General features: G+C 40.6%; 1 protein-coding gene across 2 annotated transcripts in view; it reads left to right on the top strand.

The window, feature by feature from the left end:
* The window catches only part of VRK2 (VRK serine/threonine kinase 2), a 205,847-nt gene that overhangs the window by 49,151 nt on the left and 129,080 nt on the right, over positions 1-27,616 (top strand). For both annotated transcript variants that reach the window (XM_073628115.1, XM_073628114.1), the window contains exon 8: positions 15,878-16,010. In XM_073628115.1, the coding sequence (XP_073484216.1) occupies positions 15,878-16,010 (133 nt within the window). The remainder of the gene's footprint in view (positions 1-15,877; positions 16,011-27,616) is intronic.

The raw sequence follows: 27,616 nt of genomic DNA, 5'->3' as shown, positions 1-27,616 counted from the left end.
TAGAACAACACAAAGTGGCACATAATTGTGAAGTAAAATGATAAATGTTTTTCAAAATTATTTACAAAAAAATGTGAAAAGTGTGGCGTGCATTTGTATTCAGCCCCCCTGAGTCAATACTTTGTAATATCACCTTTCGCTGCAATTACAGTTGCAAGTCTTTTTGGGCATGTCTCTACCAGCTTTGCACATCTAGAGTGGCATTTTTGCCAATTTTTCTTTACAAAATAGCTCAAGCTCTGTCAGATTGGATGGAGAGCATCTGTGAACAGCAATTTTCAACTCTTGCCACAGATTCTCAATTAGATTTGGGTCTGGACTATGACTGGGCCATTCTAACACATGAATATGCTTTGCTCTAAACCAGGGATATACAATTAGTGGATCTCCAGCTGGTGCAGAACTGCAAGTCCCATCATGCCCTAAACCATTCCATTGTAGCTCTAGCTGTATGTTTAGGGTCATTGTCCTGCTGGAAGGTGAACCTCCGCCCCAGCCTCAAGTCTTTTGCAGACTCTAACAGGTTTTCTTCTAAGATTGCCCTGCATTTGGTTCCATCCATCTTCCCATCAACTCTGACCAGCTTTCCTGTTCCTGCTGAAGAAAAGCATCCCCAAAACATGATGCTGCCACCACCATGTTACCCCGTGAGGATGATGTGTTCAGGGTGATGGGCAGTGTTAGTTTTCATAGCGTTTTGCTTTTAGGCCAAAAAGTTCAATTTTGGTCTCATCTGACCGGAGCATCTTCTTTCACATGTTTGCTGTGTCCTCCAAATGGCTTCTCGCAAACTGCAAACAGGACTTCTTATGGCTTTCTTTCAACAATGGCTTTCTTCTTGCCACTCTTCCATAAAGGCTAGATTTGTGGAGTGCACGACTAATAGTTGTCCTGTGGACAGATTCTCTCACCTGAGCCATGGATCTCTGCAACTCCTTCAGAGTTATCATGGGCCTCTTGGCTGTTTCTCTGATTAAAGCTCTCCTTGCTTGGCCTGTCAGTTGAGGTGGAAGGCCTTGTCTTGGTAGGTTTGCAATTGTGCCATACTCTTTCCATTTTCGGATGATGGATTGAACAGTGCTCCGTGAGATGTTCAAAGCTTGGGATATTTTTTTATACCTTAACCCTGCTTTAAAGTTCTCCACAACTTTATCCCTGACCTGTCTGGTGTGTTCCTTGGCCTTCATGATGCTGTTTGTTCACTAAGGTTCTCTAACAAACCTCTGAGGGCTTCACAGAAAAACTGTATTTATCCCGAGGTTAAATTACACACAGGTGGACTCTATTTACTAATTAGGTGACTTCTGAAGGCAATTGGTTCCACTAGATTTTAGTTATGGGTATCAGAGTAAAGGGGGCTGAATACAAATGCATGCCACACTTTTCACATATTTATTTGTAAAAAATTTTGAAAACCAGTTATCATTTTCCTTCAACTTCACAATTATATGCCACTTTGTGTTGGTCTATCACATAAAATCCCAATAAAATACATTTACGGTTTTAGTTGTAATATGACAAAATGTGGAAAATTTCAAGGGGTATGAATACTTTTTCAGGGCACTGTATGTGGGAAAAATCCTCTTTCCTGCAGCTGGGTCCAGACATGCATTTGCTCTCCGAGCTATCAAAGGCCAGGTTTCTGCTCTATCTTGTTTTAGAGACCATTGCCCTCGCTCTCCTTAATTATGACCTTTGTACACAGGGGAGCTTTTATGTGGCACCCCCTGTCCATTCCCCTGTGAGTCTGTGGTTCTCTCTGTGCTTTAGAAACCAGCATTTAAACTAATTAGAGACTTTGTTGTTTATACTATAACCCAGAAGGTGATATTCCTTGCAGCCATAACCTCTGCTAGACAAGTGCTAGGAACCCTATTTGGTTTGGCAATGGGGCATAGTAATGTTGAGGCCTATGGCTTCTTTCCCGTGTAAGGTAGTTTCTGCCTTTCCCCTCGGCCAGGACATTGTTTTTCCATCCCTTCTGTATGTCTGGTTCCCAAAGGAAATTTCCCTCCATTGTCAGGATGAGTTGTGATGAGGCTGTGATTGGATGGGCTGTCACTGCTTCTTTAAGAAAGAATTAAGCTTTTATCAGTTCATCATCCAAGCTTGTAGTTTCAAGGATCAGGTTCTACTCTTTCTTACTAAGGTGCACTCTACTAACCTGTGAGTAAGTCTTGGGCTTTTCCTCTACTGGATTGTGGTCTTTAGTTTCCATGTTTTTGGAGTTCTACCAGGTAAAAGTTATGGCTGAATCTGATGCCAGCTTCAAACATAAGATTTTTCAGGTGGCTCTTTGAGCTGCAGGCAGTTCCCTGTTTTTCATTGTTTTTGTGGTCTTGTTAGCATTTGTTTGCTGTGTTGCACACCCCTCAGTTGATTTCTTTTAGATGCCATGAAGGGTTAGGATTTCTGTGGCCCTTGATGGACAAGAAATAAAATAGGATTTATTTACTCATTGTAACATCCTTTTCTTGTTGTCCATTGAGGGACACAAGTCCCACCCCTTTTTCTTTATGTTCTTGCTCTTAGTAATACTCTTCTACAAAACTGAGGCATTCTGGTTGTGGACAGGAATTCTTCTGTGCTGGATAATAGTTTTTTTTTTTTGTTGCCAGTGTTCATGTCTCCTATAGGCAGCATTATAACAGAAGGTTCAGGACTTCCAAGGTCCCTCCATGGATTCAAAATAAAGGTTTTACCATACAAAAATTATTATTTTTTTTTTTAAGAAAAAAATTAAAATATATAAACCAAATGTAAAAATCTTTACATTTATATAAACACGAAAATTGACTTCTTTTTCTTTGCTTTCATTTGATATTTGAAATATATAATTGAAAGTGTTTGTTATATCTGTTTGAAAAGCGCAAACAAATTGTTGATCCTGTCTACTGGTAACCTCCTTTGCAGATCTTAAGCAGTTCATTTAACCTAGTTTAACACTGTGAACTACATAACGCTCTACCCCATGTGATACGGAGACGTGAAGAGGGGGGGGGGTGTTGTTCTGTAGCCGTAACACAGTTGCTGTCTTAGAGTTATACTGTACATTGTCCTTAATGGAAATAGTACAGTGAGTGAGCATCGTTACCCTAGGACAGGAAATATGTTAATAGTTGAAACACCAAGTGGGAAATAGCCTGAAAAAAGGAAAACAAATGTAGCCATAGAATCTTGGGACTTGAAAGCTATAATATATAATTTTTTATTCTTGGGTTTTGATCCCCTAGACCCTCTGAATTTTTCAAATCAGGATTCCAAGAGGGGTGCCTTATTTGGCTACTAAATTTTAGAGGAAACAAGCAGTATGCCTGAGTGACGGTAAAATGCTTGCCACACACTATATGAAAAATCGTTCACAACTCGTTTTTTTACAGTAAGGAACACTTTGTCGTGAGAGCAAATGTTAGTGCCATTATGTAATGATCGAATTTTGAACGATTTAAATTTCAGTGGACATAAATATTTAGTTTTTCCTCTGTTTTGTAGGCAGTGTGACCAGTACAATTTTTAACAGATGAGAAACACATTAACCTTTCAATTTATCGTTCCTTCGGCAGAAGTTTTCCAACCTGTTTCTTCCATTTTTTTTTTGTTGGGCTCTGAAAAGTCAAAAAATTATTTTCTGTGTGTGCCCACTGGACGAAAAATTAACAAACGGTCCAAATTACAGTTTTTCATACTATTTTTCTTCTAGTGTATGGGCACCATAAGTATTGTTTTTTTTTTCTGCACAAAGCTGCTATCTGAAGCTATGAAGGTGATGAATGTTTGTATATCGAAGACCAGGAAGTGTGTTCAGATGTGCCCCCATGTTTCTGTTATAAAGACCGAAGGATGGATTTGTTTATATTTAATCAAAGACAGCTTTGCCATAAACAGACTATTTTTTGTGATTTGATATAACTATAAATAATAATGGCAATTAAGAGAAAAAGTGTGATTGCAAAAAAAAACATGAAAAACAAAATAGGATTTTTACATATTGTAGAGAGAGAAAAAAAAGAAGTTCAACACATGCCTTCCGCTGATGTACTATGGTGGAATTAGATATATCTGCAGAGCCTGAAATTTTCAGCTGACTCCTTCATTTACTTTATTTCATCTGCCTTCAGGCTTCTTACGGTGTGAATATACAAGTCTATTTTTAGCTGAAGTGCTACTTTCCAAGTTTACAGGCGCTAGGTTTTTTTTTTTTTTTACTCCTCTGTTCTTTCGGCTCCTGAAAGTGTTATGCAGATTAGCATAGATTAACCAATATGATTCTCCATAAAGCATGCTGCACTGTATAATGCCATTGGTTTACTTACAATGGGAGATGATTTATTTTCAAGCAAGAGAACCATACATTGCTATTTTAACATGTTTTAACATATTTTAGCAAATAAAATGAGCTGCTTTGAATATGCAGCTGCTATGGAGATTTGAATGGGAATGAAAACATTGCCTTTTTTTCTTTCTCTGGTTTTATCATTTTGTGACTTTTTCACATTTTTTTCTATTTTATTTTCTATTGTGAGGCGCATACCCAGCAGTAAACAGTATTTTAGTTAAAATCAGGTATGCAATTTGCATGGAACAATTTAGGAATAGTATCTGTGGTAAACAATGATTAACCTCATGAACAGAGCTGCAAGGTACATTCTTTATGAAGGTACACCTCATTATATCTTTATTAGGGAGAGAATAGGGCTTGCTCTGCAGAAAAGACATAGGATACATATTTACACAGATATGTCTTGAAAATGTTGCGTGTGATGGGGAACGGGAAACTGTGTTAGTTATGGAGTGATTATAATATTTAGAATCACAGACAGTGATTCAGATATATGCAAAATGGGGCATTCCCGGGCAGATCTCTACTTGTGATCCAGTCACTTTGTATGTTTATTAACCACTTCAGCCCCTTCCTGACCAGAGCACTTTTTACAATTTGGAACTGCGTCGATATAACTGGTAATTGCGCGGTCATGCAATGCTGTACCCAAACTAAATTTGCGTCCTTTTTTCCCACAAATAGTTTTATTTTGGTTGTATTTGATCACCTCTGCGGTTTTTGTTTTTTGCGCTATAAACAAAAAAGATTGCCAATTTTGAAAAAAAAAATTTTTTTTTACTTTTTGCTATAATAAATAAAAATAATATCCCCAGAAATGTTTTTAAAAATAACAAATGTCTTCATCAGTTTAGGCCAATATATATTCTTCTACATATTTTTGGTAAAAAAAAAAAAAAAATTGCGCCCACTAGCCATGCACATCGGGTAAATTCCAATAAAATACAGTTGTGCTCATAAGTTTACATACCCTGGCAGAATTTATGATTTCTTGGCCATTTTTCAGAGAATATGAATAATAAAATAAAAACTTTTCTTTCACTCGTGGTTAGGGTTTGGCTGAAGCCATTCATTATCAATCAACTGTGTTTACTCTTTTTAAATCATAATGACAAAAGAAACTACCCAAATGACCCTGATCAAAAGTTTACATTCCCCAGTTCTTAATACCGTGTATTGCCCCCTTTAACATCAATGACAGCGTGAAGTCTTTTGTGGTATTTGTGGATGAGGCTCTTCATCTTCCCAGATGGTAAAGCTGTCTATTCCTCTTGGCAAAAAGCCTCCAGTTCCTGTAAATTCTTGGGCTGTCATGCATGAACTGCACGTTTGAGATCTTCCCAGAGTGGCTCAATGATATTGAGGTCAGGAGACTGAGATGGCCTCTCCAGAACCTTCGCTTTATTCTGCTGTAACCAGTGACAGGTTGACTTGGCCTTGTGTTTTGGATCATTGTCATGTTGGAATGTCCAAGTACGTCCCATGCGCAGCTTCCCGGCTGATGAATGCAAATGTTCCTCCAGTATTTTTTGATAACATACGGCATTCATCTTGCCATCACTTTTGACCAAATTTCCTGTGCCTTTGTAGCTCGCACATCCCCAAAACATCAGCGATTCACCTCCGTGTTTCACAGTTGGAATGGTGTACCTTTTATCATAGGCCTTGTTGACTTCTCCAAATTAAGCATTTGTGATTGTGGCCAAAAAGTTAAATTTTGGTCTCGTCACTCCAAATGACTTTGTGCCAGAAGGTTTGAAGCTTGTCTCTGTGCTGTTTGGCGTATTGTAAGCAGGATACTTTCTTCTGGTGATTTGACCATGCAGCCCATCTTTCAAGTGCCTCCTTATTGTGCATCTTGAAATGGCCACACCTATGTTTTCAGAGTCCTGTATTTCACCTGAAGTTATTTGTGGGTTTTTTTGTGCATCCCGAACAATTGTCCTGGCAATTGTGGTTGTTTTTAGTTGGTCTACCTGACCGTGGGTGGTTTGGTTTCAACAGAACCCCTCATTTTCCACTTCTTGATTAGATTGTGAACACTGCTGATTGGCATGCTCAATTCCTTGGATATCTTTTTATATCCCTTTCCTGTTTTATACAGTTCAACTACCTTTTCCCGCAGATCCTTTGACAATTATTTTACTTTCCCCATGACTCAGAATCCAGAAAGGTCAGTGCAGCACTGGATGAAAAATGCAAGGGTCTGTCAGGAGTGAAGAAACTCATTGACCTTTTATACACACACTAATTACAAGCAAACAGATCACAGGTGAGGATGGTTACCTTTTTTAATAGCCATTAAAACCCCTTTATGTCAACTTGTGTGCATGTTTTCAGGCCAAAAACACCAGGGTATGTACACTTTTGATCAGGGTCATTTGGGTAGTTTTATGTTGTGATTATGATTTAAATAGATTAAACAGAGTTGATTGATAATAAATGGCTTCAACCAAACACTAACCATGAGTGAAAGAAAAGTTTGTGTTATCATTCACATTCTCTGAAAAATGGCCAAGAAATAATAAGTTCTGCCAGGGTATGTAAACTTATGAGCACAACTGTACATATACAGTGCCTTGAAAAAGTATTCACACCCCTTGAAATTTTCCACATTTTGTCATGTTACAACCAAAAAACATAAATGTATTTTATTGGAATTTATGTGTTAGATCAACACAAAGTAGCATATAATTGTCAAGTGGAAGGAAAATGATAAATAGTTTTCAATATTTTTTACAAATAAATATTTGAAAAGTGTGGCGTGCATTTGTATTCAGCCCCCTTTACTCTGATACCCCTAACTAAAATCTAGTGGAACCAATTGCCTTCAGAAGTCACCTAATTAGTAAATAGAGTCCACTTGTGTGTAATTTTAATCTCAGTATAAACACAGCTGTTCTGTGAAGCCCTCAGAGGTTTGTTAGAGAACTTTAGTGAACAAACAGAGTCATAAAAGCCAAGGAACACACCAGACAGGTCAGGGATAAAGTTCTGGAGAAGTTTAAAGCAGGGTTAGGTTATAAAATAAATGCCAAGCTAAACATCTCACGGAGCACTGTTCAATCCATCATTCGAAAATGGAAAGAGTATGGTATGGCACAACTGCAAACCTACCAAGACATGGCCTTCCACCTCAACTGACAGGCCAGGCAAGGAGAGCATTATTCAGAGAAGCAGCCAAGAGGCCCATGGTAACTCTGGAAGAGCTGCAGAGATCCACAGCTCAGGTGGGAGAATCTGTCCACAGGACAACTACTAGTCGTGCACTCCACAAATCTGGCCTTTATGGAAGAGTGGCAAGAAGAAAGCCATTGATGAAAGAAAGCCATAAAAAGTCCTATTTGCAGTTTGCGAGAACCCATGTGGGGAACACAGCAAACATGTGGAAGAAGGTGCTCTGGTCAGATGAGACCAAAATTGAACTATTTGGCCTAAAAGAAAAACACTATGTGGCAGAAAACTAACACTGCGCATCAGTGGTGGGACAAGGTAATTCAGTGACCAGGGTGACGATGCCAATATGTGCCCCCCCCCCCAGCGGGGTGCACCTGTATTACACACACAGCGCAAATTCGATTGCTTTGATAATGGCTTGGTTTACAGCCAATAAGGAGTAATAGCAATAATGGCTGCCCAAGGGTGATTTCTGAAGATTGTAAATGGAGCTCAAGAACTAGCTGAAGCTGACCTTGGCTTATGTCAAATGGTCCTGCTGGAAATCCTCTTTTGATCAGCGGGCTGCAACGCTGATCATTGTATTCTGATCAGTGGAGGCGTCCTACTGTCGGAGTACAATAGCACCGAGAGGAGAGGGGGGTTTCTGAATCCACCTTGTCTCTGTGCATGCAATGATCTATTCGGTTTTCATCCAGCAGGCTGGACAAAAAAACTAATAGTGTGTACCCAGCTTTAGACAATGTGTCAGGGAAAACATTTGTCATTCTTAGTGCTCCCGCACATGAATAGTAAAGGTGAGCATATACTTTAAAATCTGTACAATTTCTGCATCTCCCTTCGATTTACCAAAACTTTGTAATATGAGGACAAACCTAAACAATTCATTATCCATTTAGTAGTATCCAAACAGGCAGGCCCTTGTGCTACATAGTTGGTGGTAGATCAGAAAGTTTTGTACAATCAGATTGTACAGTGAATGGTAAGCTGGCCATAGATCAGTTTTTTTGATCAGTTAGTGTCTGATTGAAAAAAACTGAGCAGATCCCCTCATCCACACAAGCAAGGTGGATGGAGGAATCCTCTCCACTGAGACATTGCATTGTGATGGTGGTTAGAATACATTGATTAGCGCTGCAGATCAAAGGAAACATTTCCAACAAGCTGGTTTGAGAGAAGTTAATCATATTAGATTGACTTCTCTTTAGCAGGAATGGCCATAGATGGACTGAAACTCATCCATTCATTGGTAAACCAGCTGAATTTCCATTCATGTCCAGACTTAATAGCTCCAGTGTAAAATCCTTGTTTTCTGATGCCTGGGGAGCTTGGGAAATCACTAAGCCTCCATGTACATGAGTTGCTTAGGCCCATTCAGACATGTGTGTCCTGTGCAGGGCTCTCTTGTGAATTGTGTGCATCTCTGTGCCAGTGTCCTCTTCATTTCTATTGGGACCCAAACCTGCATCTCATATTCAAATACAGAGGCTGTGTGCATGCAACCTCATATCCCAGGAGAAATGAATGGGGTGCTGGCACAGGGATGCACACAATGCTCATGCATCCCTATGCTGATAAATGATAGCCCTGCATGGGAGCCACATGTCTGCACCTCATCTTAAAAGGTCCTTAATAAAAACAGAATCAGAAAGAACAGGAGGCTAGGGGACAGAGCTGGTGATTTCACACAGACATCGGGACATCCTCTTAAAGTAGGAGTGATAAAATGACTGGAGAGGGGAAGGAGAAGCCGCTGTCCAGGCAAGCAGAGGAGCAGGAAAGCTGTATGTATCTGGAATCTAAGGAAAGCATTGATATGCTTTCCCAACCTTATGCGCCCCGCCCACCCCACTCTACTGTCGCTCAGGGACTAGTACAGTGCACTGTGCAGGCAGGGGGCAGGTGTAGTGCTACTATCTAGCCTACACGCAGGAACAAAGCCGCTCTCTGCCTACTCTGTTAGATTTGGCACTCGGCAGAACATTCTGTGCTGGGCATGGTTACACCCGGCAAACAGCACCCTCTTCCTCCAACTAAATCATTCCGCCCAGGGCAGCTGCCTGTCCCGCCCACCCCTAGTACCGGCCCTGCTGCACATCACCCTGAACACACCATCCCCACCGTGAAACATGGTGGTGGCAGCATCATATTGTGGGGATATTTTTCTTCAGCAGGGACAGGGAAGCTGGTCAGAGTTGATGGGATGATTGATGGAGCCAAATACAGGGCAATCTTAGAAGAAAACCTGTTAGAGTCTGCAAAAGACTTGAGACTGAGTCGGAGGTTCACCTTCCAGCAGGACAACAACCCTAAACCTACAGCCAGAGCTACAATGGAATGGTTTAGATTGAAGCATATTCATGTGTTTAAAATGGCCCAGTCAAAGTCCAGATCTAAATCCAATTGCGAATCTGTGACAAGACTTTAAAATTGCTGTTCCCAGACGCTCTTCATCCATTCTGACAGAGCTTGAGTTTTGTTGCAAAGAAGAATGGGCAAAAATGTCACTCTCTCTAGATGTGCAAAGTTGGTGGAGACATCCCCAAAAAGACTTGCAGCTGTAATTGCAGTGAAAGGTGGTTCTACAAAGTATTGACTCAGGGGGGCTGAATACAAATGCACACCATGCTTTTCACATATTTAATTGTAAAATATGTTGAAAACCATTGCTCATTTTCCTTTCACTTCACAATTATGTGCCAGTTTGTGATGGTCTCACATAAAATCCCAATAAAATACATTTACATTTTTGGTTGTAACATGACAAAATGTGGAAAAATTCCAAGGGGTATGAATACTTTTTCACAGCACTGTAAGTGAGCCTTTTTACCTTTTTATTTAATTCTGAGAGTTACATCTGCTCTGCCAGTTTAGGAGACCTGATTTGACTCTGCAGCAGTTCAGTAACATTTAGGATTCATTAGGCACACGGTTGGTGGGTTGTAAAAATGCACATTTGAGTTGTGCTTGTTTTGTGTCACGCCCACAGCAAAGTTTACCCAACTTGTAGTGATCGGTGGGCAGAAAGCGAAAGTATACAAGCTACCACTGTGAACTACAACTCCATGTGCACTCATTCAGAGCGCTGTACACACAGCCAATGTGAGAGGGGCATAGAGATGCTGTCAATCACTGCCATGGAGGAGGGGTGGCATGGCTATTGCTCTGTGTCCCACTCATACCAGATGTTTGTGCAGCACTGTGAGCAGCTGCATTTCCATTTTTGTGGTGGCTCCATTACTTGTACTGTCTCAATAGAGCCACAAACTTCCTCACTACCCCCCACCCCCTTCCTTGGACATATGCAAAGACCGCTGAAGCTGAATGGGACCTGAGACTCACCCACTTCTCCACCTACCTGCTTTGATTGACAGTTTAGAATTGTGTATGTTCATTGGTGAATAGGACCTATAACCTGCCCTGGCATTGGCTGGGCACTGAGTTACTGGCTGGGCTGGTTGAACCCATTGGAGGAGGTAGGAGAGGACCTGCGGGAGAAAGGGGGGGTGGGGTGGGGTGTTGTCACAGTTTACTGTATTGAGGGGCCTAGATGGAGGAGGGGGAGATATTTTTACACATTTTTGAACTTGTCTATTAAACACAGCTGAGTTCCTGCCTTGAACCATATAAAAAAGCAAACACTATCGAAAAGCCTTTTCTACAATAAAATGACTGCTGTAAAGTGTGTCAATTTGTCTATTGGTAGGGTCACCATAAATATTTGTATTGGCTTTTTATCTAACCATTTTATAGATGCATACAAATTTAAACATGCCCCAGTGTTACAAGTTAATGCCGAATAATGCAAACTCAAACAATTTATTAGAAAAGCTTTATTTTCAATTACTTAGTGTGTAGTTACATAGCATTTGAACTTCTATGAATGTCCCCTTGGACCGTGGATTACTTTGGGCTATGGTATGACTGAAGAGGAGTTCCTTGTTATATATTAAATATGATTTCTAAAATGGCAGATGTTTTAAATGTATTATGTGTGAAAATCTAAGAATGAGAACCCTTCAGTTGAAAAGTTAGCATTATGGAATATGCTCCTGTTCTGTGATGTGCGATGTTGTTGTAATTTACTGTGTTTTTATCTGTAACTGATTTCCTAAAAATTAAAATGGTCCAAGATCAGTAACTCAGACTGAGCATATGAAGTATCCGGACGACTAAAGTCTGAGGGTGAGAGGCCGTTTTAAAATGACCTCTCCTTTGTGATGCTTGTGTGCGCCCTCTAGGGGCACGCATGAGCATGCTCTGTGATCACTGTGTTCATTGGACACAGCAGATCCCAGAGAAGAGTGCAGGGACAGCAAAATGGCTCATGATCACACATCTAAACAAAGCCAGGCAGATTGTTTCCAATTGCAATTTAGGGTGTAACATGGGGGCAAGTGGTTGGTCCAGACAGCAGGCAGAAATGCGGCTGTGAAAACAGGCAAAGGGTCGGGACACAGGGGATTAGCAAAATGTGTTTTGGGATGTTATTCTAAGTATGCCTATGCTGCATGTTATGAAGATCTTGATGATTGACAACTTTGTGTAAAAAAAAATATATACAGTATTTTCATTTTCTGCATTTTCTAAAAACTTGTGGCCAAAAAGGAATTTGCCTTTAGTAAATCAACCTCCCTGTGTCATAAATATGAAGGAATATTATTTATGTGCAAAGTTATTTATTTATTTATTTTTTCAAATATTTTATTTAAACCAGGAAAAGGCAGATCCAAATCATTACATCAATGGTATATAGACATCAAAATATCTAATTACATAGCATAAAACATGTCTAAACAGGAGGCCATTGCTAGAAATACATAAACGTCAAGGAATCATCAAAAGAGGATATTTATGTGCAAAGTTCAGTTCAATTTATTGTATCAAAAAGAATATGATAACAAACCATAAATCAATACAAAGATGTATATAAAGTGAAATAGTATCAATTACAAAGATCTTTCAACTTAAAAGATATAATTCAGTAATCACGGATAAACCGGTATCGAGGCATACTGCAACAGCCGTCAGTTTTCGTGTTTACGATTAGGATGACATCAAGGAGAATTAGTGCACAAAGAATACATGAAGAATGTTTAACCTGCAGAAGTCAATTTAATATGAAGGGATATTCTTAAGAAAGCACTAAATTGAAGAGCACATATTGATACTTCTTTTTATGGCAAAAATAAGGAGTAAAGCGTTAGAGAAAGAAAGGTAGGTAGAACTTGAGCATAGAGTATATTCTAGAATTCAGAAAGAGGGGTTCAGTAAACTCCATCACTGTCCAGAGGAGGTATGCATGGGATCGCCCGAGGCCCAGATGATAAATCGGATGAATTATGTGCGTTTTATACCAAAAATAATTCTTAAAAAAATACTTTAAAGTAATTTAAAGTAAGAGTAATTTTCCTTTTTATATGGTACAAAACAAAGAAAAACACGGTAGTAATTAAATACCAAAAAAAGAAAGCTCTATTTGTCTCAAAAATGAATCATTTGGGTACAGTGTTGCTTGAATGAGCAATTGTCAAACTATCATGGTGCTGAAAAGTGTAAAATCTTCTACTGGCTTCCTCTGGGTGCCAAGCTGTGGCCATCTTCAATGGTTGATAGTCACCCTGGCACGTGACACTGTGCTGGAACGTAGCACTTGCACAGCTCAGTGTACATTCCAAAAAAGACTACAAGCAGGCAGGTAGGTGTGTTTTATCGCAGAAGAGTCATTGCATGACTCTTCTGCAATAAAGAGCCTGCCTGCTCAGGGGTATTAAAGGTGTTTTTTTGGGTTTTTGGTTTTTTTTAACCTGTCATACTTACCTGCTCTATGCAGTTGGTTTTGCACAGAGCAGCCCCAATCCTCTTCTTCCCAGGCCCCCCGTCGGCACTCCTGGCTCTCCCCCTTGACCAGTGTCCCCAATAGCAGGCCGCTTGCTATGGGGGCACTAGTGCGTGTTTGCTCCTGAGCCCTGCTCTATGCATCAATAAAACGCACAGAGCCGTGGATCGGCCCCACTCTCTCCTTTTTGGCGCACTGGCTGTGATTGACAGCTGTGGGAGCCAGTGACTCCTGCTGCTCTCTCAGCCAATTAGGAGAGGGAGTCCCGGGACAGTCGAGGCTCTCGTGCACATAGCTGGATTAAAAGGGGGCTCAGGGGGAGTATAAGAAGACTTTTTATGAGACTTTTGCATGATTCTTAGTCCCTGTGGACCTTGGTAACCCAGTTACCCATTGTGGATCCCTGTCCACTCTAACCATTAATCTAGGGGCTCAGTATAGGCGGAACCGCACCTTTGGTTCATATATAGCGCTCCTCTTGCGCTGGGCATTTTTGAGGGTCTCTTACCCTTCATTCCCTTACTTAATTTAATGCCCATAATGACTGGCCAGTCTTCTCTCTTCTCTACGTGTGCCTATACCCTCTTGCCTCTAAACTACTTTATCTAGCAGATTTACTACATATACCTGTGACCAGCACTATTCTTCCCTTTCTTATCTATAACACTCCGATGGACAATAGACAGGGACAACATAACATATAACCACCAATCAATACAGTTCGATTAAGGGGAGTAAAATAGGTACCCTTTGTCCCGAAAATGCCTTACCGATCAAGGAAGTCTGATAACTCAAATGTAAGCAAAAGGCTTACCTCAGCCGGCTGATTATCAGAAATTCCCGGATCGTCTCAAGCTCCTTGTTTCGGATACTCAGGGTCACCTGGAATCCCCTCCTAAGGCAAAGCTCGCCATGCTACCTCGGTTGAATTGATGATAGGCAACTCCTATCCTCATATTGATTAGTGGTTCCAAATTAATAATAACTACTGCAGTAGGGAACAGACACAAAAGATACGCTCAGCATCTTTCCAAATTACTGTTCTGCTTTATTATGACGCAATTGAAGGTTTTTATGCACATGATTACGTAGGTATCACATTAATATTACAATTGTACATTTATGGTAACAAGGGGCGTTACATAGGCAGGCTAATTCTAATCAGGACTCGAAAGAATGTAAACATTTACTGAAAACATTATTAGTGCTGTTGCACAGTGAGGGCAGTGTGCAATACATACAAAATACAATACAATTATATACAGAACTTACAAATTTCCATTACACCTTCATAAGTAAAATGCATGATGTTAAAAAAAAACTTCCGCCTCTACAACCACTTTAAATCTGGGACTTTAGTTCCACTTTAAGGTCACCGGTTAAAAATAAAGGTTAAAAAAATATGAAAAAAATGAAAACTAATGCAGCCACCTTATCTAGGGACTGGTAAGCTACATTATATTAAAACAGTTTTTGGGTTCAGTACGCTCTAATAAGGTTTGCTAAAATCCTTACCTACTTAAAGTGTTACTAAACCCACAACAGTAAAATCAGTCTGTATATGCAGTAAAGTATGCTTGTTACACTCACTGTGGAATCTAAGAAGTTAATCCTCTGCATTGTGTAAATATGCTGTTTCATTTTCTGTCTTCTCTGATCCTCCCTTCTTTTACTGTCCACAAACCATCTTCTGATAGCATTATAGTATTGCTAGAGAGCTTTTTTGTGGTTTGTTGTTGGTGGGTGCATATGATCAGCACTGTCCAGACAGAGTCAGGGGTCATACAGCCTCCTAGGACAGTCAGAGGAGAATGAAAACTCCTCCTACAAGCTTTAACAAGGGGTCAGCCGAACACTCATAGAAGTCCCAAGACTGCTATATACTGCTGATGAGAAAAGATATTAGGCAGTTTATATTTACTAAAATATGTGCATGTCCGTGTTCTGTGTACTGTGGGAGACCAGATATACTGAATGCAGGGTCCTGGGTTTAGTAACACTTTAGGTTTTTCTCGAACGCTTAAACATTTTATTGCTTACATGGAACATTCAGTTTGGTTTTTTTTTCAGTACTTATATGTTTGGTGGTTTTGTACACTAAAAATTCCAAACTTTTCAAACCTTTGTACAATTAACTGAAACACTGTAATGTCATAGAGTTTTTTAGTGGCATGCAAAACTTCTAAGATATAAACGGAGAGGACACATAAAAGACACATTGCAGTTTATGAAGTGTAGATACCCACCTGGAGAGATGAAAGCTTGAGAGATAAAGAGGGGAAAAAAACTGAGAAATGGCTAAATTCAGGAAGAAGATATGACTATGATGGGAAGGATTTAAAGTGGAAGGGTAACAGTTATAGCCCCCAGAAGTGCACACTTTATCTCAAGGCACCATTTGGCTTAAAATAAAATGTAGATCAAAGCTTGTCCTTAACCTATAAGTTTCTTAAGGCTTAATTATAAAGGTTATACTTCCAAAGGACAAAAGCATTATTCATTTATCTGTTCTTGTCTTCCAGGTTTATCTTGCAGATTATGGACTTTCTTACAGATACTGCCCTGATGGGAAACACAAAGAATATAAAGAAGACCCAAGAAAAGGCCACAATGGGACACTTGAGTTTACCAGCTTAGATGCTCACAAGGGGGCCGGTATGTTCCTTTTTATTATTATTACTGTATGAGCAGTTTAATTAAAAGAATATATAATGTGTATTGTGAACGCTTTTTTGTGAAGCACTGTGTCATCTTTACGTTTGTAGTTATATAGTAGATTTGTGAATTGCTATGTGTGTGATTAATGTGATCATGGGATGTCTCTGTTCATTTAAAATAAAAAATAAATAATTATGTCTCATAAGGGGAAAAAAACTATAGTACTTTTATTAGAAAGCACACATATGATTTATTATTAACCACTTCAGCCCCGGAGGATTTGGCTGCTCAATGACCAGAGCACTTTTTACAATTTGGCACTGCTTTAACTGGTATTTGCGCGGTCATGCAATGCTGCTGTACCCAAACTAAAGTTGCATCCTTTTTTTTCCCACAAATAGAGCTTTGTTTTGATGGTATTTGATTGCGATTTTTATTTTTTTGCGATATAAACGGAAAAAGACAGAACATTTTGAAAAAAAATGATATTTTCTACTTTATTATTAAAAAAAATCCAATAAACTCAATTATAGTCATACATTTAGGCCAAAATGTATTCAGCCACATGTCTTTGGTAAAAAAAAAAAAAAAAAAGTCAAGCATATATTTATTAGTTTGCGCAAAAGTTATAGCGTCTGCAAACTAGGGTTTGACTTTTTGGGAGCCTAGCCAGGTACAGGACCCCGAAAACCAAGCACCGCCTTCAGGATTTCTAAGGGCGTAAATTTTTTATTTCACTCCTCACTACTTATCACAGTTTTGAAGGCCATAAAATGCCAAGATGGCACAAACCCCCCCCCCCCCCCCAAATGACCCAATTTTGGAAAGTAGACACCCCAAGCTATTTGCCGAGAGGCATGTTGAGTCCATGGAATATTTTATATTTTGCCACAAGTTGCGGGAAAATGACAAACTTTTTTTTTTTGTTGTTCAAAATTGTCACTAAATGATATATTGCTCAAACATGCCCTGGGCATATGTGAAATTACACCACAAAATATATTCCGCTGCTTCTGAATACAGGATACCACATGTGTGAGAATTTTTGGGAGCCTAGCCGTGTACAGGACCCTGAAAACCAATCACCGCCTTCAGGCTTTCTAAGGATGTAAAATGGTAATTTCACAGTTAAGTTAGAAAATACTGGGGGTGAGGAGGGGATGATGTGAGATGGCATCAGACGTGGAGGGAGGAACCTGAGTGTGCTGGTCGGCGGGCGTCGATGCAGACAAGCTACAGCGGGAATGTGAAGGGGGGGAAAGGAGCCGTGGTTGTGGACGACTCCCGCTTGGACCATTTTGGCTCTGTGATGCTCGGGAGGTGCCGACCCACACGGCGGAGCATGAGTCAAGTACCGTGCTGTGCGGGTGGCGAGGCATACTGAGCGGTTCCAGCATTCACCCACCCCCTCCTTGGATCCCGTCCATAGCGGCTCCGTCTCGGACCCACCCTGAACTGAAGTGGTGTATGGAAGAGAGGGCTGAGCGGACAGCTTCCGCATCACTGAAACGGAAACCCCCAAGACACCACCAAGAGGCTATGCAGTAAGTCTAGTGCGGATGTCCGATACTCCTGGAGAAGTAGGTAAGAGAGGATTAATACGGGGGCTTAACCCCATAGTGCGGAAGATCAGAACACGAAGGTATGCTCATGAACTGTGTATGCTGTTTTCCATGTTTCTACTCTTGTATATGAGTTCCACTCAGGGGCGTAACTACCACCATAGCGACCCATGCGGGCGCTATGGGGCCCGCAGCCGATTGGGGCCCAGTGAGGATAAGAGCACCGCCCGCACAGTCTCCCAGCCAGGGGAAGAGAGAGGAAAGGAAGAGGCGAGCTGTCCGTATCAGCAGAGAGCTGAATTGCCCGATGTAAGAGCTTTCATTAGAACTTCCAGTGTTCCCGGGGCTCACGTCACATAGCTCCACCTTTTGGCCCGGTGTCTTTCATAGACAGAACGCCGATCCAATGCGGGACATGTGATGTCATCAAAGGCGTCGGGCCAAGAGGTGGGGCTATGTGACGATGAGCCCCGGGAAGACAGGAAATTTAAATGAAAGCTATTACAGCGGGCAATCCCGCTCTCTGCTGATCCGGGTGACTTGCCTCTTCCTCTGCATAGGTGGGGCTGTATGGGGCACAGGCAGACCAGGCTGTATGGGGCACAGGTCACGCTGTATGGGGCACAGGTCACGCTGTATGGGGCACAGGTCACGCTGTATGGGGCACAGGTCACGCTGTATGGGGCACAGGTCACGCTGTATGGGGCACAGGTCATGCTGTATTGGGCACAGGTCATGCTGTATGTGGCACAGGTCACGCTGCATTGACACTAGGGCAGCTGTGGGGGGGGCTGTTTGCAGGGGGGCCCCATACAACATTTTGCTATGGGGCCCTGCTATTTCTAGTTACGCCCCTGGTTCCACTAAAGGTATTTCGGAGTACTTCACTTAACGGAGGATGGCCGGTGGGAGGGCCAGCTGAGCAGTTACATGTTGAATTGTTGAAACTTTGCAATAGTAACACCCCCCGGTGACCCTCCAGGCATTAAAGGAAGGAGAGGTTGGAGGGGACAGAGGAGGAGAGAGGAGGAAAAGGACAGGTCCCGAATAGGAATCTTGCGCCAAGGACAGCTAGAATCTGTGTACGGAATTAAAAAGCCTACTAGCTTTTTGGGACCGCTGGGGGTCTATTAATTTACCATGAGTAAATCGTTGTCTAAAGCCGCTGGGGGGGGGCTCCTAAAACCCCAAAAGACAATGCCTCGGGGAGTACAATTAAACAGTACCTGGCCCAGGGGCTTAGTCCTAAAAACACCAACTCAGTGCCCCCAAAGTCAGGTAAAGCAGACAAGAAGAGGGGAACGGAGGAGAGGAGAGAACTTAACTCAAACCAATCTAGAGATGATTTAACAACCGAAGGCGAACTAGAAATAACTAGATTGGAAGATCAAAGGATCGAGGCCCAATTCCCCACAAAAGGAGAAATTCTGGAAATGTTTAAGAGATTGGAAAACTCAATAAAAACTGAGATAAATATGCTGAGAACCGATCTGCGAAACTTGGTTAGAATAGAGACGGCGGAGGAAATAATTGATAAACAAGCCCTGGAGCTTTGTGTCCTTAAAGAAGAAGTTAAAAGCGTACAACAAAATCAAGCAAATCTCCTTTACAGGTTAGAAGACCAAGAAAACAGAAACAGTAAGCAGAATTTTAGAATCCGCTCGGTACCGGAAAGAAGGGGGGGAAGACCTGAGGAAAGTCATATGGGAAATTTTCTGCCCAGTACTCGATGTGGGCCTAGACGATTTTCCAAATATCGAACAGGTACACCGGGTAGGAAGATTAGATACTATCAGGGCTGATAGAACTCGGGACATAATAGTGAGATTCAGATTCTATGAAGATAAAGACAGAATTTGGGTAAAATTAAGAGGGAAAAACCCCCTTGCAATATGAGGGCGCTGGGATCCACGTTTTTGTGGACTTGGCTCCAGAAACATTGGCCAGTAGACGCGCTCTAAAACACCTCTTAGAACAGATGAGGACACAGAACATAAAGTACAGTTGGGGGTTTCCGGCTTGTCTCCTAGGGTCGAAAGACGGAAGATCTGCTAGGCTCAGATTCTCTGATGAACTTGGGGACTTTTGCAAAAAATTGGAAATACAAGAGCCACTGTTGCCGGACTGGTCTAATGAACTTATATAAATACACAATTATAAATATATAAAGTGTCTCTTCAGTATTGCAGCAGCGCTGTGCACCCCAATTGAACAGGGTCTCTTTCTTAATCTAAATCTAACACGGATCTGATAGCCAGATTCCCACCAATAAATAGTCAAGATGTATTCTGTGAGGGTAGTAATCCTTTCACCAAGCGATACACGACGTGCTGGGGTCCCCAATGAAAACTCACTCACCAGAAATCAGATCAATAAAAGCCTTGATTAATAGTAGTAAATCTGCAGATGTCAGTATTATTCCCAGTAGTTCAAATAGGATATGTCGAAGAAACAAAAATGCTCACATAGCGTGATACTGCTAAACATCTTTATTTAAACCATCCAAACATCCCCTTAAAACCATGTGTACCAAAATTTAATAAACATTGAGCAAAGATAACAAAGTGCACTGTGCCTGATTGCTTCCTCCAGTCGTGAAAACGTGTAGCCACAGTCACACGCTTCCTGGTTTCTCGGTTGGTGGAGCGCATGCGTCATTTCCTGTGCGACACATCCCTAACGTTTCGTCCCTTCCTGGACGACTTCTGAGGGCGTGACACACCAGAAAGGAGGCCGGTATTTATATATGTGGCAGGCGGAACAACCAATCAGCAGAAGCAAACGCCCGGATGACTCACACAACACATCCCCGCCCCTAATGCTAAATACTGTCAGCAATGCGTGAAATAACATCATCCGGACATTCTGCTCCCACAGGTCGTATTAAGCATGCCAATACCGGTTCTAGTGGAAGATGACCTAATGCATAAAAAACAAGTACCTTGAATACCTGCAATCATTCAGTGTATGCAGCGCCGACATTGATCCGCAGCGCTATCACTGAGCAAGCACACTTTCGGTATTCATTAAAACTGATTAAAATATTCACTCTCAAAATATAAAAGTTTTCAGTAAACAAGGATTGTCTAGCAATTTTACATCATACATTGCTTATCCTATGAATAAAGATAAAAACTGCATAGCGATTTCCTAGCACGTATTGAATAATCGCATACGCTAAATTGCACCTGATAAACATATGTTGGAAAAATAAATGTATTGTCTAGCAATTTTACATCATACATTGCTTATCCTATAAATAAAGATAAAAACTGCATAGCGATTTCCTAGCACGTATTGAATAATCGCATACGCTAAATTGCACCTGATAAACATATGTTGGAAAAATAAATGTATTGTCTAGCAATTTTACATCATACATTGCTTATCCTATAAATAAAGATAAAAACTGCATAGCGATTTCCTAGCACGTATTGAATAATCGCATACGCCAAATTGCACCTGATAAACATATGTTGGAATATTAAAATAAATATATATTAAAATTGTATATCTAAAATGTATATATGTATATATGAACATATGACAATCCACATGTAAACATATGTACACAAAACATCTATATATAAAAAAATGATCATATTGGAGTCAAAATTTCATTATAATAAAACATTACACTGTGATAAAAAGAAACTGGAACCATACCCCAGGGTATGTCTATGTGTCACTGATGAAACAATTTATGTCAAGCTCTATGTTAAGACCCTTGGGGGCAATCACATCCACAGAATAGATCCAATGGGTTTCACGTTTGGATAACTCTTGGATGCGATTTATGCCCTTCCAATGGGACTGGAGATGTTCAACTCCCCAAAATTCCAATCCCGTCGGGTCACTATTATGTTTTAATTTAAAATGTAGTGAGACGTTATGATCCTTATAGCCTATTTTTATGTTGTTTGTGTTCAGCTATTCTCACCCGTAATAGCCTTTTTGTACGGTCTATATAGATTAAACCGCAAGGATATTTCAATGCATACACCACAAAGGTGCTGTTGCATGTAATGAATTGTTTAATCCCGAAACTGCGATTATTAATCGGGGAAAGGAAACTATCAATTCCTCTAAGAGGTCTGGAGACCTCCCTGCAGGCTTTGCCTCTCCTGCACGCAAAAAAGCAGTTGCGATCACCAAAATGTTGGAGGACGTTTAGGAGGGTCAATCACTTTCTTCACCACTCTGTCTCCAAAACTCATGGTTTTTCTATAAATGAACTGGGGCTCAGAAGGTAATACTGAGGTGAGTTTCTTATCTAACCGGAGTATATGCCAATGTCTTCTGAAGATCTCCTCCACTTCCTTGTATTGAGTATGAAATTGGGAAGTAAAACCACACTCTTTATTACGATTTTTTCCTGTTGGTACTACCTCAGAACCCACCGGCCGTGATTCTTGTAAGCATGTAATTCTAGGTATTTCAGCCACTTCCTCCACCACCTTCTTCAGTTTCTTCGGGTCATATCCCTTGGCTTCAAATCTCTCTGTAAGGACTTTAGATTGAATCCAGAATTGTGTATCTTCAGAGCAGTTTCTTCTTACTCTCATAATCTGTTCTTTTGGGATATTCCGGAGCCATAATGGATGATGACCACTTGAAATGAGCAAATAACTGTTCCTGTCTGTTTTATTTAAAATAAACTCTTGTTTCTAATTTGTCGTTCACCCTATAAATGGTGACGTCCAAAAAGTATATTTCTTCTTTATGCCATTCTGAAGTAAGCTTAATATTGTTGTTATTACTATTCAGGGCCTGTATAAATGCTCCTAACGACTCAGATGTACCATTCCAGATAAAAAACAGGTCATCAATGAAGCGTTTGTAAAATATAAGTTCCGGCCTTTGTTCTCTAAAAATGGTCTTATCCTCCCACTCCGCCATAAACAAATTGGCTATGCTGGGTGTGAATTTTGCGCCCATCGCAACGCCTCTTTGTTGTGAGTAGAATGTACCGTCATACCAAAAATAGTTATAACTAAGGCAGAAATCCAAGGCATTCCTAAGGAAAATCTTTTGGTTGTGGGGGAGATCCTCTCTTTGACTAAGGGCCCAATTGAGCGCCAATAAGGCATCATCGTGCTGTATGATGGAGTAAAGAGAGGATACGTCGGCTGTGACCAAGATTGCCTGCTCTCTTCCTATCAGGCTCACATTCTGCAAACAATTAAAAAAATTCTTATGCCCAGTACACACAGTCGGACTTTGTTCGGACATTCCGACAACAAAATCCATGGATTTTTTTCCTCAAAGGAGTTCTATCATAACCAGATTATGGAGATGCTCTAAAGAGAGGATACGTCGGCTGTGACCAAGATTGCCTGCTCTCTTCCTATCAGGCTCACATTCTGCAAACAATTAAAAAAATTCTTATGCCCAGTACACACGGTCGGACTTTGTTCGGACATTCCGACAACAAAATCCATGGATTTTTTTCCTACGGATGTTGGCTCAAACTTGTCTTGCATACACACGGTCACTCAAAGTTGTCGGAAAATCCGATCGTTCTAAACGCGGTGACATAAAACACGTACGTCGGGACTATAAATGGGGCAGTGGCCAATAACTTTCATCTCTTTATTTATTCTGAGCATGCGTGGCACTTTGTGCGTCGGATTTGTGTACACACGATCAGAATTTCCGACCAACGGATTTTGTTGTCGGAAAATTTTATATCCTGCTCTCAAACTTTGTGTGTTGGAAAATTCGATGGAAAATGTGTGATGGAGCCTACACACGGTCGGAATTTCCGACAACAAGGTCCTATCACACATTTTCCGTCGGAAAATCCGAGCGTGTGTATGGGGCATTAGTGTCCCTTATATATGAACGGGTATTAGTGACACTCTTCTGCAAGAACCGGTCCAAATACTGACCCAATCTAGCAGAGACCGAATCAATAGTGTTGACAATAGGTCTTGCTGGAGGATTAGAGGGGTCTTTGTGAATCTTCGGCAAGGTGTAGAGCGTGGGGATCCGACTGCTGGTAGGTAACAGGAACCTTTTCTCTTTGTCCGTTAGTACCCCGCTTTTTGAACCCATGTGTACTAGAATATCCAATTCACCCCTATAGGGCAGGGTGGGGTCATTCTTCAGACGTTTATATGTTACTTCATCTGAGAGCATCTCCATAATCTGGTTATGATAGAACTCCTTTGAGAGTATTACGACCCCACCCCCCTTATCGGCTGGTCTTATGATGATATCTTTTCGTTTCTCCAACATGGTAATCCCCTCACTGATATGCCTTACATTCATTTGTTTATTGGGTTTCTGATGTTCCAGATCTCGTAGTATTAACCCTTTGAATACCTCAACTTGATGGTTGGGATTGTTGAGGGGGTTAAATAGGGACTTATTTTTAAGACCACTATTGACCACCTCCCCTGGCTTATGAGTTACCACTGATATATTAGGGGTGCATCCCAAAAAATACTTTTTAATATTTATCTTCCTAATATATTTGTGGTTGTCAATGAAGACATCAAACTTATTCATTGTTTTTTTCAAGCCAGAATGTTCAGAATGTTCATCTCTTTGTGTGTTAGTTGTTTGTCAGTCAGATTGAAGATGCCCTCTACTCCGACTCCCTTCTTCTTTTTTTGGGTCCTAGATCCTGCTCTGCAACCACAACATTTTCTTCCTTTGATTGTGGGTATTGCGGAGGGTCCCTCTTTCATTGCGGATGTTGAGTCTTCCAATATGGGGTATTGGGGTTGATCTGGGGTTGCTGGTCCCTGTATTGAACCCACGGGTGGGGTCTCCCTCCACGTGGGGGTTGGTTCCGACCTCTGGACGAGCGACCCCTTCCTCTCCATAAAAAAGGACGGGGGTGTGGGTGATTGTTAGCATAATTCTCTTGATTTCGATATTCCTGCAGGGGCTGAAACCTGTTGTGTGTGGGTATGTCATAGGTGTTGGGTTGTGGATATCCGTTCTGATTAGAACGTCTTCCATTCCCCTTTAGTTACTTGGCATAAAGAAGAAATAAACTTTTTGGACGTCACCATTTATAGGGTGAACGACAAATTCGAAACAAGAGTTTATTTTAAAAAAACAGACAGGAACAGTTATTTGCCCATTTCAAGTGGTCATCATCCATTATGGCTCCGGAATATCCCAAAAGGACAGATTATGAGAGTAAGAAGAAAGAGAGAGATTTGAAGCCAAGGGATATGACCCGAAGAAACTGAAGAAGGTGGTGGAGGAAGTGGCTGAAGTACCTAGAATTACATGCTTACAAGAATCACGGCCGGTGGGTTCTGAGGTAGTACCAACAGAAAAAAATCGTAATAAAGAGTGGGGTTTTACTTCCCAATTTCATACTCAATACAAGGAAGTGGAGGAGATCTTCAGAAGACACTGGCATATACTCCGGTTAGATAAGAAACTCACCTCAGTATTACCTTCTGAGCCCCAGTTCATTTATAGAAAAACCAGAGTGGAGACAGAGTGGTGAAGAAAGTGATTGACCCTACTAAACGTCCTCCGACATTTTTGGATCGCAACGGCTTTTTTGCCTGCAGGGAGGTCTCCAGACCTCTTAGAGGAATTGATAGTTTCCTTTCCCCGATTAATAATCGCAGTTTCGGGATTAAACAATTCATTACATGCAACAGCACCTTTGTGGTGTATGCATTGAAATGTCCTTGCGGTTTAATCTATATAGGCCGTACAAAAAGGCTATTACGGGTGAGAATAGCTGAATACATAAACAACATAAAAATAGGCTATAAGGATCATAACGTCTCACTACATTTTAAATTAAAAAAATAATAGTGACCCGACGGGATTGGAATTTTGGGGGGTTGAACATCTCCAGTCCCATTGGAAGGGCATAAATCGCATCCGAGAGTTATCTAAACGTGAAACCCATTGGATCTATTCTGTGGATGTGATTGCCCCCAAGGGTCTTAACATAGAGCTTGACATAAATTGTTTCATCAGTGACACATAGACATACCCTGGGCTATGGTTAAAAATGTTGTTAATGAATTTAATTTGAAAAAATAAAAAAACGAGAGTCTCTTTTCAAATGTTGAAACAGGGAAAAACGAATGGGGGTTTAGCTGTTCCTGACATTCTAAATTATTACAAAGCAGTAGTGCTGTCTAGAGTGGTAGAATAGGCTAAAGAAAATAATGAAAAAAAATGGGTTAGTATAAAGAAAACACTTAGTAAGGCACAATTGGGAAGTATTATATGGAATCCCCCACAGTATAGAATTTTAGATAAATAAATATAATTTACCTTTAATTGCACTGAAAAATAACGAATACTTTCCACCAGGAATAAATAGCACAGGAGGAGATTAGTTAAAAAAGGGGGTAACACAATTAAGAGATATAATTAAAAAAGGTAAAATTATCCCAACACAGGAATTAATGCACAATAAGCTTTCACGGGGGATGGTTGAGTGGCGGTACCTCCAGTTGAATCATTTTGTTAAAAATTTACCTCAACCTATTAGATCTGGAGATGATCTAACCATCTTTAACAACTGTTCTCCGTAGAGGACTCAAGGAATATTATCTCAAAAATGTATAGAATATTGTTGAGGGCAGAAGAATTGGAGATACTGCCATACATCAGAAAATGGGAGGGGGAATTGGGGACAAAGCGGGATAAGAAAATTATTGGAAAAATTTTGAAACTTGCTCATAGCTCGGCAGTAGACAGTAGAACTGCAGAAATGAACTACAAGTGTTTGGCGAGATGGTATGCAACTCCAGACAAAACAAGTACATTTCAGAGTAATACACCATCACATTGTTGGCGAGGTTGTAAGGAGGTAGGAACAATGACCCATCTGTGGTGGGATTGACCTAAAATTAAAGAATATTGGAAAAAGATACTTCATCTTATTAAGGAAATTACGAAAAAAGAAGTAGTGGAAGATCCATGGGTGGTGGTGTTCCACGGTGGGGAGGGCGACATAAAACAGTATAAAAAGTCCTTGGTTCCTCATTTAACCACCTCAATACTGCGCACTTTCACCCCTTTCCTTCCCAGACCAAGTTTCTGCTTTCAGTGCTCTCTCACTTTGAATGACAATAACTCTGTCATGTTACACTGTACCCAAATGAAATTTTTATAATTTTGTTCACACAAATAGAGCTTTCTTTTGGTGGTATTTATTCACCACTTCATTTTTTATCTTTTGTGATATAAGCGAAAAAAGAGCGAATATTTTGAAAAAAAAACCCCTAAGTTTTCTACTTTCTCTTTTAAAAGAAACCAAAAAAATTAAATTGTCGAAAATTTAGGCAAAAATGTATTCTACCACATGTATTTGGTAAAAAAAATCCTGATAAGTGTATGATCATTGGTTTGTGTGAAAGTTATAGAGTCTACAAGCCTTGCTACGCATTATTGAAAATGTATCAATCCTAATGCACTGATGGCCTAATGCACTGATCTCATTTCTTGAGGCCCTAAAATGTCAGGACAGTACAATAACCCCCCAAATGACCCCTTTTTGGAAAGAAGACTGTCTGAGGTATTAAGAGGCATAGTGAATTTTTTTCCCCACAATGCTTTGGAAAATTAAGAATTATATATTTTTTTTTCTTCACTAAATTGTCATATTTACAAGTTATTTCTCACACGCGGTGCAGGCATAATTGCAATCACACCCCAAAATACATTCTGCGATTCCCCATGTGTGACACTTTTCCACAGCCTGGCCACATACAGAGGCTCAACATCCATATAGCACCATCAGGCGTTCTAAAGGCATAAATTACACATTTCATTTCCTGAGTACCTATCACATTTTTTGAAGGCCCTAGAGCACCAGGACAATGGAATTACCCACAAAATGACCCCATTTTGGAAAGAAAACAACCCAATGTATATTCTATGAGGCATAATAAGTCTTTTGAACATGTCATTTCTTTCCACATTCTGCTACTCGTCCTGAGTATGGCAATACCCCATGTGTGAGGCTTTTCCACTACCTGGCCACATACAGAGGCCCAACATGCAAGTAGCACCTCCAGGCTTCTAACACATGTACACACCAAG

The sequence above is a fragment of the Aquarana catesbeiana genome, linkage group LG04, assembly GCF_042186555.1.
Source record: "Aquarana catesbeiana isolate 2022-GZ linkage group LG04, ASM4218655v1, whole genome shotgun sequence".
Lineage (NCBI taxonomy): Eukaryota > Metazoa > Chordata > Amphibia > Anura > Ranidae > Aquarana > Aquarana catesbeiana.
This window is presented reverse-complemented; position numbering and strand designations above follow the sequence as displayed.